This window comes from Gadus macrocephalus, chromosome 2 (assembly GCF_031168955.1).
Source record: "Gadus macrocephalus chromosome 2, ASM3116895v1".
NCBI classification, from domain to species: Eukaryota; Metazoa; Chordata; class Actinopteri; order Gadiformes; family Gadidae; genus Gadus; species Gadus macrocephalus.
In genome coordinates, this window is record NC_082383.1 from 3660316 (window position 1) to 3674182 (window position 13867).

Genomic DNA, 13867 nt, shown 5'->3' on the forward strand with positions numbered 1-13867 from the left:
CCCTCCTCTATTTCTGTCATCACCGGCACGTGGGCTGTCAATAGCTACACAATACACAATATATGTATCTGATTAATAAACCGCAAAAATGGCCCAGATAAATCGATAAGAGAAACATAATAAAAGAATAACCTCGCATTGTGTTCAACAAGAACCGAGGAACGAGACTGACCTAAAGGAGATGATCTGATCAGGTTAGGCCTACTTCATATTTCATTTAAACCAGTGCTTCTACCAGAGACTATATATAACCCAGAACTACATTATTGATGATAATCAAGATCATCTTATAATAATGTAATACATTATTTTAAATAATTTAGCATCCCGGCGTTTCATTCCCTTTTCATTGTCCTATAGGAACAAAGAGTTCCATATAACGTTTAATTAACTTCATCTTAATATGCAGAACATTTAGAACTGGACGCACGGTTAATTATATCAGCTAGCAGCCAAGGCTACTAACTAGCCTAGCTAACTATCTTAGCTAGCTAGCCTAGAGATTGCTTTAGCTTGTTTGATAGCTGCATGGTTGACGATGCATCTCAATACAAAACCAAATACAAAATAAATAAACAAGTATATTTCTGATGGAAATATAATATATAATAAATAATAAATATAATATATAATATTATATAGGCTATATATAAATATAACATAATAAATCATATAATATATATATAATATTATCTGTACAACATAATGTATCATGTAATATATAATATTCTCCCTCTACTACTGTCCTTTCTGCTGTTAGATCCATATTTCTCCTCTGATTAATAAATGATGCTAGTAACCAGTATACTACTGATTTACTAGGCTACTACAGTGTTCTCAACACTACTAATACTAGTACTAGTACTACTAGAAGTATGAGCAGGGAGGGGCCCAGTAGTAGTCCAAGTAGTACTAGGACTATTAGTACTAGGACTAGGACCAGGACTAGTAATACTTACTACTAATAGTAGTGGTAGTGGTAGTACCAGTGGGCCCCTCCCCAATAGGCTGAAACTCGAGAGGAATGCCGACGCTGCAGCCTGCAGCTCCTAAACCTGATGGACTGCCCCTCCAGTCCCGGTGCCTGTCGGAGCACGTCGGTGTAGCGGGGCTCGGTCGAACTTTAGGAACATGTCAACAGTGAACAGCAGCAGCACCGGCCGCCGAGCCGTGGTCCTGGCGGGTCGGTACTGGTCCCAGCCCGCCTGCTCCCCAGCTCCCCAGAGGAGGATGTTCAGACCGCCGCGGCGCCTAGTGAGCTCCAACGCCGCAGGCGACGGGAGCAAGACCGTGGCTTGGGCCCAGCTGCAGGAGGACGCCACCGGCCCGCTGACGACCCAGGACCGCCATTTGCGGTCCCACCGGACCCTGATCTACCGGGATGTAAAGGCGTTCCTGAAGGAGATCGGCGGGGACCCGCGTGAGGCGCGCTACTGGCTCACCCAGTTCCAGAGAGCCTCCGCGGCGCACGCTCCTGCGTTTGCGGTCCTGGAGGTGAATTCAGAAAGTTGGGGTTTTATTGAAATGCAAAACTACAGCCTGTACGGAGCCGATATTAACGACCGAAAAGAAGAAAAAAGCAGTTGCATTTATTATATCGCTATAACATGTGATTATGAAGAGATGTTGAATGGACAATTAATTTAATCTATTAATTCAAAGCAAACACAAAATAAACTGATCTCGCGCAGGACTTCATGCTGTGCTCTTCATCATATTCACCCCCTTATTTTCCCTTGTCCTTTTTTCCGCACTCCTAATTTCACTATAAAAGTGTAACGTTTGACATTTCTTTGTCATTATAGCCCATAACAGAGCCCCTCTTAGTTATATCGAGTAAACTATTAATTAAACAATAAACGCGTCGCTACTCGTCCCCTCACAAAAAAGGCTGACATTAACACATTACCGTAATTACCATAGTTATAGTGTGTTACGTAGTGTACTGTGTCTTGTAGTGTGTTACACTGTGTTGTGAGTTGTATTATACAGAGGTAGGGGCTCCACGTGCGTAACACCAGCTGCCGGTTCCGCTGAATATGGAGCGTTGTGACGTCATCCATAAGGACGGCAGAGGGAACACTCCATATTTGGCACATTGAGGGCGGGACTCGATTGCCAGTCTTGCATTATTTATATGACTCATTCATGTTAAAATTCTCTCTCTACCTCTCTCTTTACTTCTCCTCTTTCTTTGTCTCTCTCTCTGTCTGTCTCTCTCTCGCTCTGTCTCTCTCTCTCCCCCTCCCTCTCTCTCTCTATCTCTCCCTCTTACTCTCTTTCTCTCCCTCTCTCTCTCTCCCCCTTCCTCTCTCTCTCCCTCTTACTCTCTTTCTCTCCCTCTCTCTCTCTCTCCCCCTCTCTCTCTCCCTCTTTCTCTCCCTCTCTCTCTCTCCCCCCCTCTCTCTCTCTCTCTCTCTCTCTCTCTCTCTCTCTCTCTCTCTCTCTCCCCCCCCCCCCCCCCCCCCGGCCCCAGCTGGACCACTCGGTCTTCGAGAGCCGGGACCTGGTCCACAAGCTGGCCTTCGGGCTCTCCTTCCTGCAGCGGATGGACATGAAGCCGGTGGTGGTGATGGGGCTGGCGGGCGGAGCGCCGGCGGAGCAGCGCCGGCAGCTGGTGGAGGACTGCAAGCTGCTGACGGAGGTGCTGCAGCAGCACTCGGCCACCGTGCTGCCCTTCTTCTCCGCCGAGGCCATGCTGAGCCTGCAGGAGCCCCCCCACAGGTACACACACACACACACACACACACACACAGGAGCCCCCCCACAGGTACACACACACACACACACACACACACACACACAGGAGCCCCCCCACAGGTACACACACACACACACACACACACACACACACACACACACACACACACACAGGAGCCCCCCCACAGGTACACACACACACACACACACACACACACACACACACAGGAGCCCCCCCACAGGTACACACACACACACACACACACACACACACACACACACACACACACAGGAGCCCCCCCACAGGTACACACACACACACACACACACAGGAGCCCCCCCACAGGTACACACACACACACACACACACACACAGGAGCCCCCCCACAGGTACACACACACACACACACACACACACACACACACACACAGGTACACACACACACACACACACACACACACACACACACACACACACACAGGAGCCCCCCCACAGGTACACACACACACACACAAAAAGGAGCCCCCCACAGGTACACACACACACACACACACACACACACAGGTACACACACACACACACACACACACACAAAAAGGAGCCCCCCACAGGTACACACACACACACACACACACACAAAAAGGAGCCCCCCACAGGTACACACACACACACACACACACACACAGGTACACACACACACACACACAGGAGCCCCCCCACGGGTACACACACACACACACACACACAGGTACACACACACAGGTACACACACACACACAGGAGCCCCCCCACAGGTACACACACACAAAAATGAGCCCCCCACAGGTACACACACACACACACACACACACACACAGGTACACACACACACACACACACAGGAGCCCCCCCACAGGTACACACACACACACACACACACGACCCTCCCCCTCAGGTACACACACACACACACAGGTACACACACACACAGGACCCCCCCCCCCTCCGGGTACACACTGTCACAATGTCAACAAAGAAGTGATAACCCTGATGATGACCCATCGGCCCCGTCCCCCCCAGTGCGGCCCCCCCGGTGGTGGCAGTGGACGCCTCCCTGCTCCAGTGGAGTCTGGACTGCGGGGCGGTGCCGCTGGTCTGCCCCGTGGGCCGCGACCAGGGCGGGAGCTCGGTGCCGCTGGACGCCGGAGAGGTGACGGCGGCCATCTGCAGAACACTGCAGCCCCACAAGGTCATGTTCCTGACCCGGGAGGGGGGGCTGCGGAACCACCAGGGACAGGTAGGGGGCGACGGCACGGGGACAGGAACCGCTTTATACAACTAGTGTAGGAACCGGGGTCGTAACCCCATAACTGAAACAAGGTTTATATAACTGGTGTATAAACCTGGTTTATATACCAGTGATAGGAACAAGGTTTATATAACTAGTGTATAAACCTGGTTTATATACCAGTGATACGGAACAAGGTTTATATAACTAGTGTATAAACCTGGTTTATATACCAGTGATAGGAACAAGGTTTATATAACTAGTGTATAAACCTGGTTTATATACCAGTGATACGGAACAAGGTTTATATAACTAGTGTATAAACCTGGTTTATATACCAGTGATAGGAACCAGCTTCATGTCTTCCCTAGTCCATACTCCTGAATGAGGGTCCATTCTGCCGGGGCCCGGGGGGGTCTGAAGGTTGGAGGAGGGCAGTAAGACCTGGAGTGGAGTCCTTGGAGGGTTTCAGGGTTTTCTTGAGGACGTGTTTAAATGCGGGGGGGTTATCATTTCCGAGGATAGAATCTAAAATACCTGCTGGGGGTTTTGCGCTCAGATTGTGTTTGTAGTTAAGGTACGTTAATATCACAACACAAAGGTAACAAACAGACGCACTAATCCTAGGGGCACGAGACCGACCAAACCACGCCCATCTAAGGTGAAGTGGGCGTGGCCCCCAGGTGCTGGGCTCCGTCCAATCAGGAACAGGCTGGTTAACGTAGGCCTGCCCCCAGGTGCTGGGCTCCGTCTCGGTCCCGGCGGACCTGCCCGGGCTGCTGGGCGCCCCCTGGCTGCAGCCGGAGGAACAGCGGCGGGTGGAGACCATCGCCCGGCTGCTCAACCAGCTGCCCAGAGACTCCACCGCCGTCATCACCTCCGCCTGCACCCTGCTGACGGAGCTGTTCAGCCACCGGGGTACACACACACACACAAACTATACACAGAGGTACACACACACACACACACACACACACACACTATACACAGAGGTACACACACACACACACACACACACACACACACACACTATACACAGAGGTACACACACACACACACACTATACACAGAGGTACACACACACACACACACACACACTATACACAGAGGTACACACACACACACTAAACACAGAGGTACACACACACACACACACCCACACACACTATACACAGAGGTACACACACACTATACACAGAGGTACACACACACTATACAGAGATACACACACAATAAACAGAGATACACACACACACACACTATACATACGCACACACATACGCACACACACACACACACAGTTACACAAAAACACACACTATTCACAAAAAGGGGACCATTCATGAGGATGTTTTCCCACCATAGCGGATGACATTAGGTAAACCTTGTGTGTGTGTGTGTGTGTGTGTGTGTGTGTGTGTGTGTGTCTCTATCTACTAGGTTCTGGAACCCTCTTTAAGAACGCAGACCCCATACACAGGTGAGGAGCGTTCTCATGCAGAACATCTTTCAGTGGAAATAATGTTACTGTCTAATGTGTGTGTAGTAATGTGTGTGTAATGTGTATGTCTGTGTGTGTAATGTGTATGTTATGTGTGTGTCTATGTGTAGGTACTCGTCCCTGAAGCAGGTGGTAATGTGTGTGTCAGTGTGTGTCTGTGTGTAATAATGCATGAGTCTGTTTTGGGTAATGTGTGTGTGTGTGTGTGTGCAATGTTTATGTTATGTTATGTGTGTGTGTAGGTACTCGTCCCTGCAGCAGGTGGTAATGTGTGTGTCAGTGTGTGTCTGTGTGAAGTAATGTGTGTGTCAGTGTGTGTCTGTGTGAAGTAATGTGTGTGTCAGTGTGTGTCTGTGGGTAGTAATGTGTGTGTGTGTGTGTGTGTGTGTGTGTGTGTAGGTACTCGTCCCTGCAGCAGGTGATGTGTGTGTCAGTGCGTAGTATTGTGTGTGTCAGGGTGTGGTAATGTGTGTGTCTGTGTGTAGGTACTCGTCCCTGCAGCAGGTGGACACCACGCGCCTGCTGGCTCTCATCAACTCGTCGTTCGAGCGGACGCTGAGCGAGAGCTACCTGGAGAAGCTGGAGTCACGGCTCCACTCCATCTACCTGTCAGAGGGGTCAGCGCACACACACACACACACACACACACACACACACACACACACACACACACAGCTCTGCTCTCTGCCAATCGAGAACCTCAGGAGGTCCACCCTGCAGGCCCCCTCCGTCACATGACGGTGCGTGTGTCCTCTGTCCAGCTACAGCGCGGTTGCCGTGGTCACCAAGGAGCAGGTGGCCAGCGCCACGCCCTACCTGGACAAGTTTGTGGTGAGCAGCAGCCTGCAGGGCCAGGGGACGGGCCACCTGCTGTGGGACTACATCAGACAGGACCTGGGCCGGCTCTTCTGGAGGTCCAGAGCCTGCAACAGGATCAACCCCTGGTGAGACACACAGACAGGCAGACAGGCAGCCAGACACACACCCAGACTGACTAGAGACAGGTTACTGTATCGGGGCTGAAGGTACTTTCTGTATTTTAAACATGCTAACTGTAATACCCCTTGCCCACTGCATCCGTCCGTTGATGGATCTCAATGACTTTGCATGGGCCGATCCCGAAATGCATTGTGGGTCCGTCCGTTCCGTCGGCTCAGAAATGTCTAACTTTTCAGGCTGCAACGGATCCGTCAGCCAATCAGATCGTGGCTCCGTCTGTAAATACCACTCCCCCATCCGTCACACGCCTTCCGTCGTCCGTTGACGGACAGATGCAGTGGGCAAGCTGCGTAACGGAGCTAACTGTAACGGGGCTGACTGTGACGGGGCTGACTGTGACGGGGCTGACTGTGACGGTGTTGACTCCTCAGGTACTTTAAACATGTTGAATGTGACGGTGTTGACTCCTCAGGTACTTTAAACATGTTGACTGTAACGGGGCTGACTGTGACAGTGTTGACTCCTCAGGTACTTTAAGCACCGTGACGGGGCTGACTGTGACGGTGTTGACTGTGACGGTGTTGACTGTGACGGTGTTGACTCCTCAGGTACTTTAAGCACCGTGACGGTGTTGACTGTGACGGTGTTGACTGTGACGGTGTTGACTCCTCAGGTACTTTAAGCACCGTGACGGGGCTGACTGTGACGGTGTTGACTGTGACGGTGTTGACTGTGACGGTGTTGACTCCTCAGGTACTTTAAGCACCGTGACGGGGCTGACTGTGACGGTGTTGACTCCTCAGGTACTTTAAGCACCGTGACGGGGCTGACTGTGACGGTGTTGACTGTGACGGTGTTGACTCCTCAGGTACTTTAAGCACCGTGACGGGGCTGACTGTGACGGTGTTGACTGTGACGGTGTTGACTCCTCAGGTACTTTAAGCACCGTGACGGGGCTGACTGTGACGGTGTTGACTGTGACGGTGTTGACTCCTCAGGTACTTTAAGCACCGTGACGGGGCTGACTGTGACGGTGTTGACTGTGACGGTGTTGACTCCTCAGGTACTTTAAGCACCGTGACGGGGCTGACTGTGATGTTGACTGTGACGGTGTTGACTCCTCAGGTACTTTAAGCACCGTGACGGGGCTGACTGTGACGGTGTTGACTGTGACGGTGTTGACTCCTCAGGTACTTTAAGCACCGTGACGGGGCTGACTGTGATGTTGACTGTGACGGTGTTGACTCCTCAGGTACTTTAAGCACTGTGACGGGAGCTTCGTGAGCGGCGAGTGGACGGTGTTCTGGGTGGGGCTGACGGACATCAGAGACTCCTACGAGCTGGTGGAGTACGCCAGGACCCTCCCCGACTCCTTCATCGCCCAATCAGGGACCAGAGCCCCCGTGCCCCCCGGCTGACCTGGCCCCACCCACCGGGTGAAGGAACCTCCAAGGACACGCTTCCCATTGGCCAAGGGAACACTTTACACTCTTCCCATTGGCTGCAGGAACATTCTGGAACCCTGGAGTTCTACGCTGTAGAGCGCTGGCTCGGGAGAAATTACACAATAAAGACCAGGAAACACCAGTCTTGAGTTTTGTTCCACACCCAGTAGGCCAGCTAGGGGTAACCAAGGGTCTACAGCAGGACGTGTACCCCAGAAGGTTTAGGCTGAGAGTCCGTTGGGTCGGGGCAGGATGTGGGCGACGGTGCCATCCTGGGTAACTTCACATCCAGAAGGGGTTTGTACGAGTGGGCGGTCTTATATATCGAAATCTACTGTACGTCATGATGAGCTTAAGAAAGGGGCCCGTCTCCCTGCTCGCACTGACCTGTGGGGGGGGGGGGGGGGGGGGGGGTGGGCACTGCCTCCTGCTGGTAACCATAGATACAGCAGGGATGGTCTGAGTAGCCTCAAGGGTCCCGTTGGACAGGTCAGTATGAGCCTCATTCTCCGTTCTAAACTACATTCATACAGTGAGCAGACATGAAAACAGTCCATGGAGAGCATTGTTTTATTATGGAAAATCATTCATCCTCACGACAACCGTTCTCAAATCTGTACAATCAATAAATAAACAAAGTGAGGGTGCGGCAGCGTTCAGTGTTAGTGTTCAACACGACTCTGGACGGGGCGGAAAAAGCATTCAAAACCTGGCTCCAGGATCCAGTCCAGGGGAGCTCCCGTCCCGGGACCCCCCAGGAGAGAGTCCGCCTGGGGTCCAGATCCTTCTCTGGATCCCCCTCCCATGCGGCTCTGCTCTGACTGGTGCACTCCCCTCTCCGCAGGCCCCTCCCCCTCTCCTCAGGCCCCTCCCCCTCTCCTCAGGCCCCTCCCCCCCCCCACTAGGAGATCTTGCAGTTGCTGCGGGTGCAGCTCTGGGGGGGGCTCTGGGGGGGCCGGGGGGCCTTGTTCCTCTTCAGGCTGTTGCCCTTGGAGCCGGCGGGGCCGCTGGCCAGCGAGTACGAGCGTCCGTGCATCATGACGGCGTTCATCCCGTTGGCCATGGAGAACGACTTCAGGTGGGACTTGATGGCCACCGGCAGCGGCAGCTTGTCGATGAGGTGGACCGGAGTGCAGGAGACGATGGCCCGGCAGCACAGGTCCTGCAGAGTGAAGACTGGGACACAACGGACCGGTCAACACTGGAGACCTTAGACCGGCTTAACACTGGAGACCAAAGACCGGCCTAACACTGGAGACCAAAGACCGGTCAACACTGGAGACCCAAGACCGGCTTAACACTGGAGACCCAAGACCGGCTTAACACTGGAGACCCAAGACCTCCTTAACACTGGAGACCCAAGACCGGCTTAACACTGGAGACCTTAGACCTCCTTAACACTGAAGACCTAAGACCGGCATAACACTGGAGACCAAAGACCGGTCTAACACTGGAGACCAAAGACCGGCTTAACACTGGAGACCCAAGACCGGTCAACACTGGAGATCTAAAGGACCGGCCTGAGGTCTAGGTCTCAAGGTCTAGTGGTCTAGGTCTAAAGGCCTACGTCCTAGGTCCAGGTACTAGGTCTAGAGGCCAAGGTCCTAGGTTCTAGGTCCTAGGTGGGCTCACCTCGGTTGGGCCTCCAGAACTTCTCCATGCCGTGCCTCATGAGGACGATCCGGGACAGCTCGGTGAACGACTCGATGACGTTGAAGTTGCACAGAGGGCTGACCTCGAAGAAGGTCATGCCGTTCTTCTCTGCGTAGGCGCGGGCCTGCTCCGTGGGCACCTGCCGCTTGAAGGCCAGGTGGAGCCGGTTCCCCACCAGGATCCGGGGGACCCCTGGTGCATGCTGGGAGGAAAGACGCTAGGTTACACCTGGTGCATTCTGGGAGGAGATACGCTAGGTTAAACCTGGTGCATGCTGGGAGGAGATACGCTAGGTTACACCTGGTGCATGCTGGGAGAAAAGACGCTAGTAGCTCCTCCTCCTCTTCCTCACCCTCCTCCTCTTCCTCACCCTCCTCACCACCTCTTCTTCCTCACCACCTCCTCTTCCTCACCCTCCTCACCACCACCTCTTCCTCACCCTCCTCACCACCTCCTCCTCCTCACCTCGTCTATTTCTGTGATCCACCGGTCAATTCCGTCAAATGACCATCGATTTGTGATGTCATAAACCAGCAGGATCCCCTGCAAGGAAAACACAAAGAATATACATATATATATATATATATATATATATATATATATACATACACACACACACACACACACACACACATATATATATATATATATATATATATATATTAGAGCTGTCAGCGATTAATCACGGCGTTAACGACGTTAACAATTTTATCTCGCGATTAACGCAATTATTTTATAAAAAAAAAAAAAATGATAATAATTGTTTTCTTTGACTCAAAACAAAGAAGCAGTAGCCTGACTGCTATGTTCAAATTACATTTGTTCAAAGCAGTCGTTTAATTGCACTATAGGCTCTTTTTTTGTATCGTCCTGTTTTGATCAGTATATGCCAATGTTGTTATCAATAAAAAATCATTTGCACAAGGCAAGCCGATGCACTTCACCATGTTGATAAGAGAATTAAAATGAGAAGAATTATGGGACAAAAAAATCAAGGGATATTTTGCATAGAAAAAGAATTTGCGATTAATCGCGATTAATCGTGAGTTAACTATGACATTAATGCGATTAATCACGATTAAATATTTTAATCGCTTGACAGCTGTAATATATATATATATATATATATATATATATATATATATATATATATACATACATACATACATACATACATACATTTATAGAGTGTCCATATGAATAAGAATATATAGTTATAACTATCTCAGTGTTATATATGTATATATATATTAGTTTTATGCTACAAATATATTAGTGATACAAATATATTAGTGAAACATAATGTATTAGTATGTTGTACAACATGTGTGTGTATGTTTATATATGAACCTCACCTGAGCCCCGCGGGAGTACGACCGGAAGATGGTGCAGAATCGTCCCTGTCCCGAGGTGTCCCTGGGGGAGGAACATGACCGTCTGTTAACCATAACCCTAACCCTAACCTTACCTATAACCTTACCCCTAACCATAACCATAACCCCTGTTGACGAGGAGCTGGGGGGAGGAACATGACAGGAGAGGTTCACCGCACTGTTTGACCCTGGGGAGGTCAGGGTCATAGGTCATAACCAGCCTGTTATAGGGCGATAACCAGCCTGTTATAGCGTGATAACCAGCCTGTTATAGGGCGATAACCAGCCTGTTATAGCGTGATAACCGGCCTGTTATAGCGTGATAACCAGCCTGTTATAGGGCGATAACCGGCCTGTTATAGCGTGATAACCAGCCTGTTATAGGGCGATAACCGGCCTGTTATAGCGTGATAACCAGCCTGTTATAGGGCGATAATAACCAGCCTGTTATAGGGCGATAACCGGCCTGTTATAGCGTGATAACCAGCCTGTTATAGGATAATAACCAGCCTGTTATAGCGTGATAACCGGCCTGTTATAGCGTGATAACCAGCCTGTTATAGGGCGATAATAACCAGCCTGTTATAGGGCGATAACCGGCCTGTTATAGCGTGATAACCAGCCTGTTATAGGGCGATAACCGGCCTGTTATAGCGTGATAACCAGCCTGTTATAGGGCGATAATAACCAGCCTGTTATAGGGCGATAACCGGCCTGTTATAGCGTGATAACCAGCCTGTTATAGGATAATAACCAGCCTGTTATAGCGTGATAACCAGCCTGTCATAGGGTGATAACCGGCCTGTTATAGCGTGATAACCAGCCTGTTATAGGATAATAACCAGCCTGTTATAGGGCGATAATAACCAGCCTGTTATAGGGCGATAACCAGCCTGTTATAGGATAATAACCAGCCTATTATAGGATAACCAGCCTGTTATAGCGTAATAACCAGCCTGTTATAGCGTAATAACCAGCCTGTCATAGGGTGATGACCAGCCTGTTATAGGATAATAACCAGCCTGTTATAGGATAATAACCAGCCTGTCATAGGGTGATAACCAGCCTGTTATAGGATAATAACCAGCCTGTTATAGGATGATAACCAGCCTGTCATAGGGTGATAACCAGCCTGTTATAGGGCAATAACCAGCCTGTTATAGGGTGATAACCAGCCTGTTATAGGGTGATAACCAGCCTGTTATAGGATGATAACAGCCTGTTATAGGGTAATAACCAGCCTGTTATAGGATAATAACCAGCCTGTTATAGGATAATAACCAGCCTGTTATAGGGCAATAACCAGCCTGTTATAGCGTAATAACCAGCCTGTTATAGGGCAATAACCAGCCTGTTATAGCGTAATAACCAGCCTGTTATAGGGCAATAACCAGCCTGTTATAGGGTAATAACCAGCCTGTTATGGGTAATAACCAGCCTGTTCTAGGGTAATAACCAGCCTGTTATAGGGTAATAACCAGCCTGTTATAGCGTAATAACCAGCCTGTTATAGGGTAATAACCAGCCTGTTATAGCGTAATAACCAGCCTGTTATAGGGTGATAACCAGCCTGTTATAGCGTAATAACCAGCCTGTTATAGGGTAATAACCAGCCTGTTATAGGGTAATAACCAGCCTGTTATAGCGTAATAACCAGCCTGTTATAGGGTATTAACTTCAGCATTGTAGATCTTACCAGAGTTCTAGTTTGACCCTTCTGCCATCCAGGAGGATGGTGGTGGTCTTGTAGTCGATGCCTGCAACAGAGAAAGAGAAACACCAGAGGGGTCTTCACTCTTCTCACACTGCAGCAGATATCAACATGTCATGTTGGAGTGTGTGTGTGTGTGTGTGTGTGTGTAAAATATTTAGTCTTCCTTAAGAAACCAGGTAGAGAAACAAAAAAGTGTGTGTGTGTGTGTGTACCGCTGCTGTAGGCGTAGGGAGACTCCGCGGAACCGTCCTGGAGGCTGTCGAGGATCTCCCCCTTGCCCACGTCGCTGTCACCGACCAGAAGGAACTTCAGAAGGTAGTCGTAGCTCTTCACCGGGCTACCCTGGCTGCCCATCGCCTCCCCGGCCGATCGGGAACCGTTTGAAGAGCCCTTTGTCCCGGGATGTCCCGACTCGGCGGACTCTGGGTAGGTCTTGTCGTGTGTAGGTTCCAGTTCCACTCGCTGAGTTCGGACCCGGTCCAGTGGAGAGAGGCGGACTGAAGCCGTGTGGGTCACTGTGTTTACGAACTGGGGCTTATCAAACCTATGAGGGCACTACAGTGTGTAGTCCCACCGACACCCGGACTAAAACCGAGCTCACCGCCTCCGTAGACCCGGACCAGGGACACTGCGCCTGGCGTTCATGATCAAAACAACACGCTGAGCGGCTCTGGGGCTGCTGGATGAACAACAAGCTAGCTAGCATAGCACAGGTAGCACACCTAGCCTAGCCGAGGCTACGTGTGGGTTTACACTAGTAAATAACACCCAGTGGAGGTACTGCGGTAACCGACAGCTCTAAATTAATATCCCGATAGAATATTCATCTTAACAGTTTTATTCTGATGAGCCACTGAGTGATTCGGATCCTAGCGAGCCATCAGTTAGCACTAGGAGGCTAGCTGCTGGTCCAGCGGGTCTGGTAACGACAAAGAGCCGGGGCAACAGGGTCTCCACCGGGTATCCGCGGGCTGGAGGTCCACCGAATAGAGGAAGAAATGCTCTCCGCGGTCAGTCACACAGGTCTTTATGAGAGGACTCGATCCTTCAAACCCAAACCTGTCCATCTTGCTCCATCCTGGGGACTCCTCTAACAACCCGCTGCAGACGGGTCCTCCTCAGAGCTCCTGGCCCCGCCCCCAGGGGAATCCTAGCCCACCTGGTCTTATGATAGGCCACCTATTCCAAAGGTCCCGCCCACCCATTGCTGCGATAGGATGTTCTGGAACTCGGTCAACAGTTCTGTCCACAGGGTGTCCAGATGGTAATGGTAA

At 50.5% G+C, this 13867-nt stretch overlaps 2 protein-coding genes across 2 annotated transcripts; one reads left to right on the forward strand and one right to left on the reverse strand.

Moving 5' to 3' along the window:
* Positions 1 to 27: 27 nt before the first annotated feature.
* nags (N-acetylglutamate synthase) lies at positions 28 to 7995 on the forward strand. Its single transcript, XM_060071276.1, has 9 exons — positions 28 to 194; positions 1008 to 1494; positions 2477 to 2724; positions 3761 to 3977; positions 4706 to 4886; positions 5409 to 5448; positions 5955 to 6086; positions 6231 to 6413; positions 7661 to 7995. Exons 2-9 carry the CDS (start codon positions 1132 to 1134, stop codon positions 7824 to 7826), a joined length of 1530 nt encoding a protein of 509 aa, XP_059927259.1. The 5' UTR covers positions 28 to 194; positions 1008 to 1131; the 3' UTR covers positions 7827 to 7995.
* A 410-nt stretch (positions 7996 to 8405) lies between these two features.
* rab40c (RAB40c, member RAS oncogene family) lies at positions 8406 to 13742 on the reverse strand. Its single transcript, XM_060071557.1, has 6 exons — positions 12806 to 13742; positions 12576 to 12636; positions 10862 to 10922; positions 9972 to 10049; positions 9486 to 9708; positions 8406 to 9029 (listed from the first exon to the last, which is right to left on the reverse strand). Exons 1-6 carry the CDS (start codon positions 12945 to 12947, stop codon positions 8755 to 8757), a joined length of 840 nt encoding a protein of 279 aa, XP_059927540.1. The 5' UTR covers positions 12948 to 13742; the 3' UTR covers positions 8406 to 8754.
* Between the last annotated feature and the right edge of the window lie 125 nt (positions 13743 to 13867).

What these genes read in the sequence shown, in the direction of transcription:
- nags (XM_060071276.1), top strand. Translation starts at nt 1,132, where the DNA reads ATGTCAACAGTGAACAGCAGCAGCACCGGCCGCCGAGCCGTGGTCCTG. An exon ending in TGCGGAACCACCAGGGACAG is followed by an intron (nt 3,978 to 4,705) that starts GTAGGGGGCGAC and finishes GCCTGCCCCCAG; the next exon opens with GTGCTGGGCTCCGTCTCGGT. An exon ending in GGAGCTGTTCAGCCACCGGG is followed by an intron (nt 4,887 to 5,408) that starts GTACACACACAC and finishes TCTATCTACTAG; the next exon opens with GTTCTGGAACCCTCTTTAAG.
- rab40c (XM_060071557.1), bottom strand. Translation starts at nt 12,947, where the DNA reads ATGGGCAGCCAGGGTAGCCCGGTGAAGAGCTACGACTACCTTCTGAAG. An exon ending in TCCCTACGCCTACAGCAGCG is followed by an intron (nt 12,637 to 12,805) that starts GTACACACACAC and finishes TCTCTGTTGCAG; the next exon opens with GCATCGACTACAAGACCACC. An exon ending in CGTACTCCCGCGGGGCTCAG is followed by an intron (nt 10,050 to 10,861) that starts GTGAGGTTCATA and finishes TTTTCCTTGCAG; the next exon opens with GGGATCCTGCTGGTTTATGA.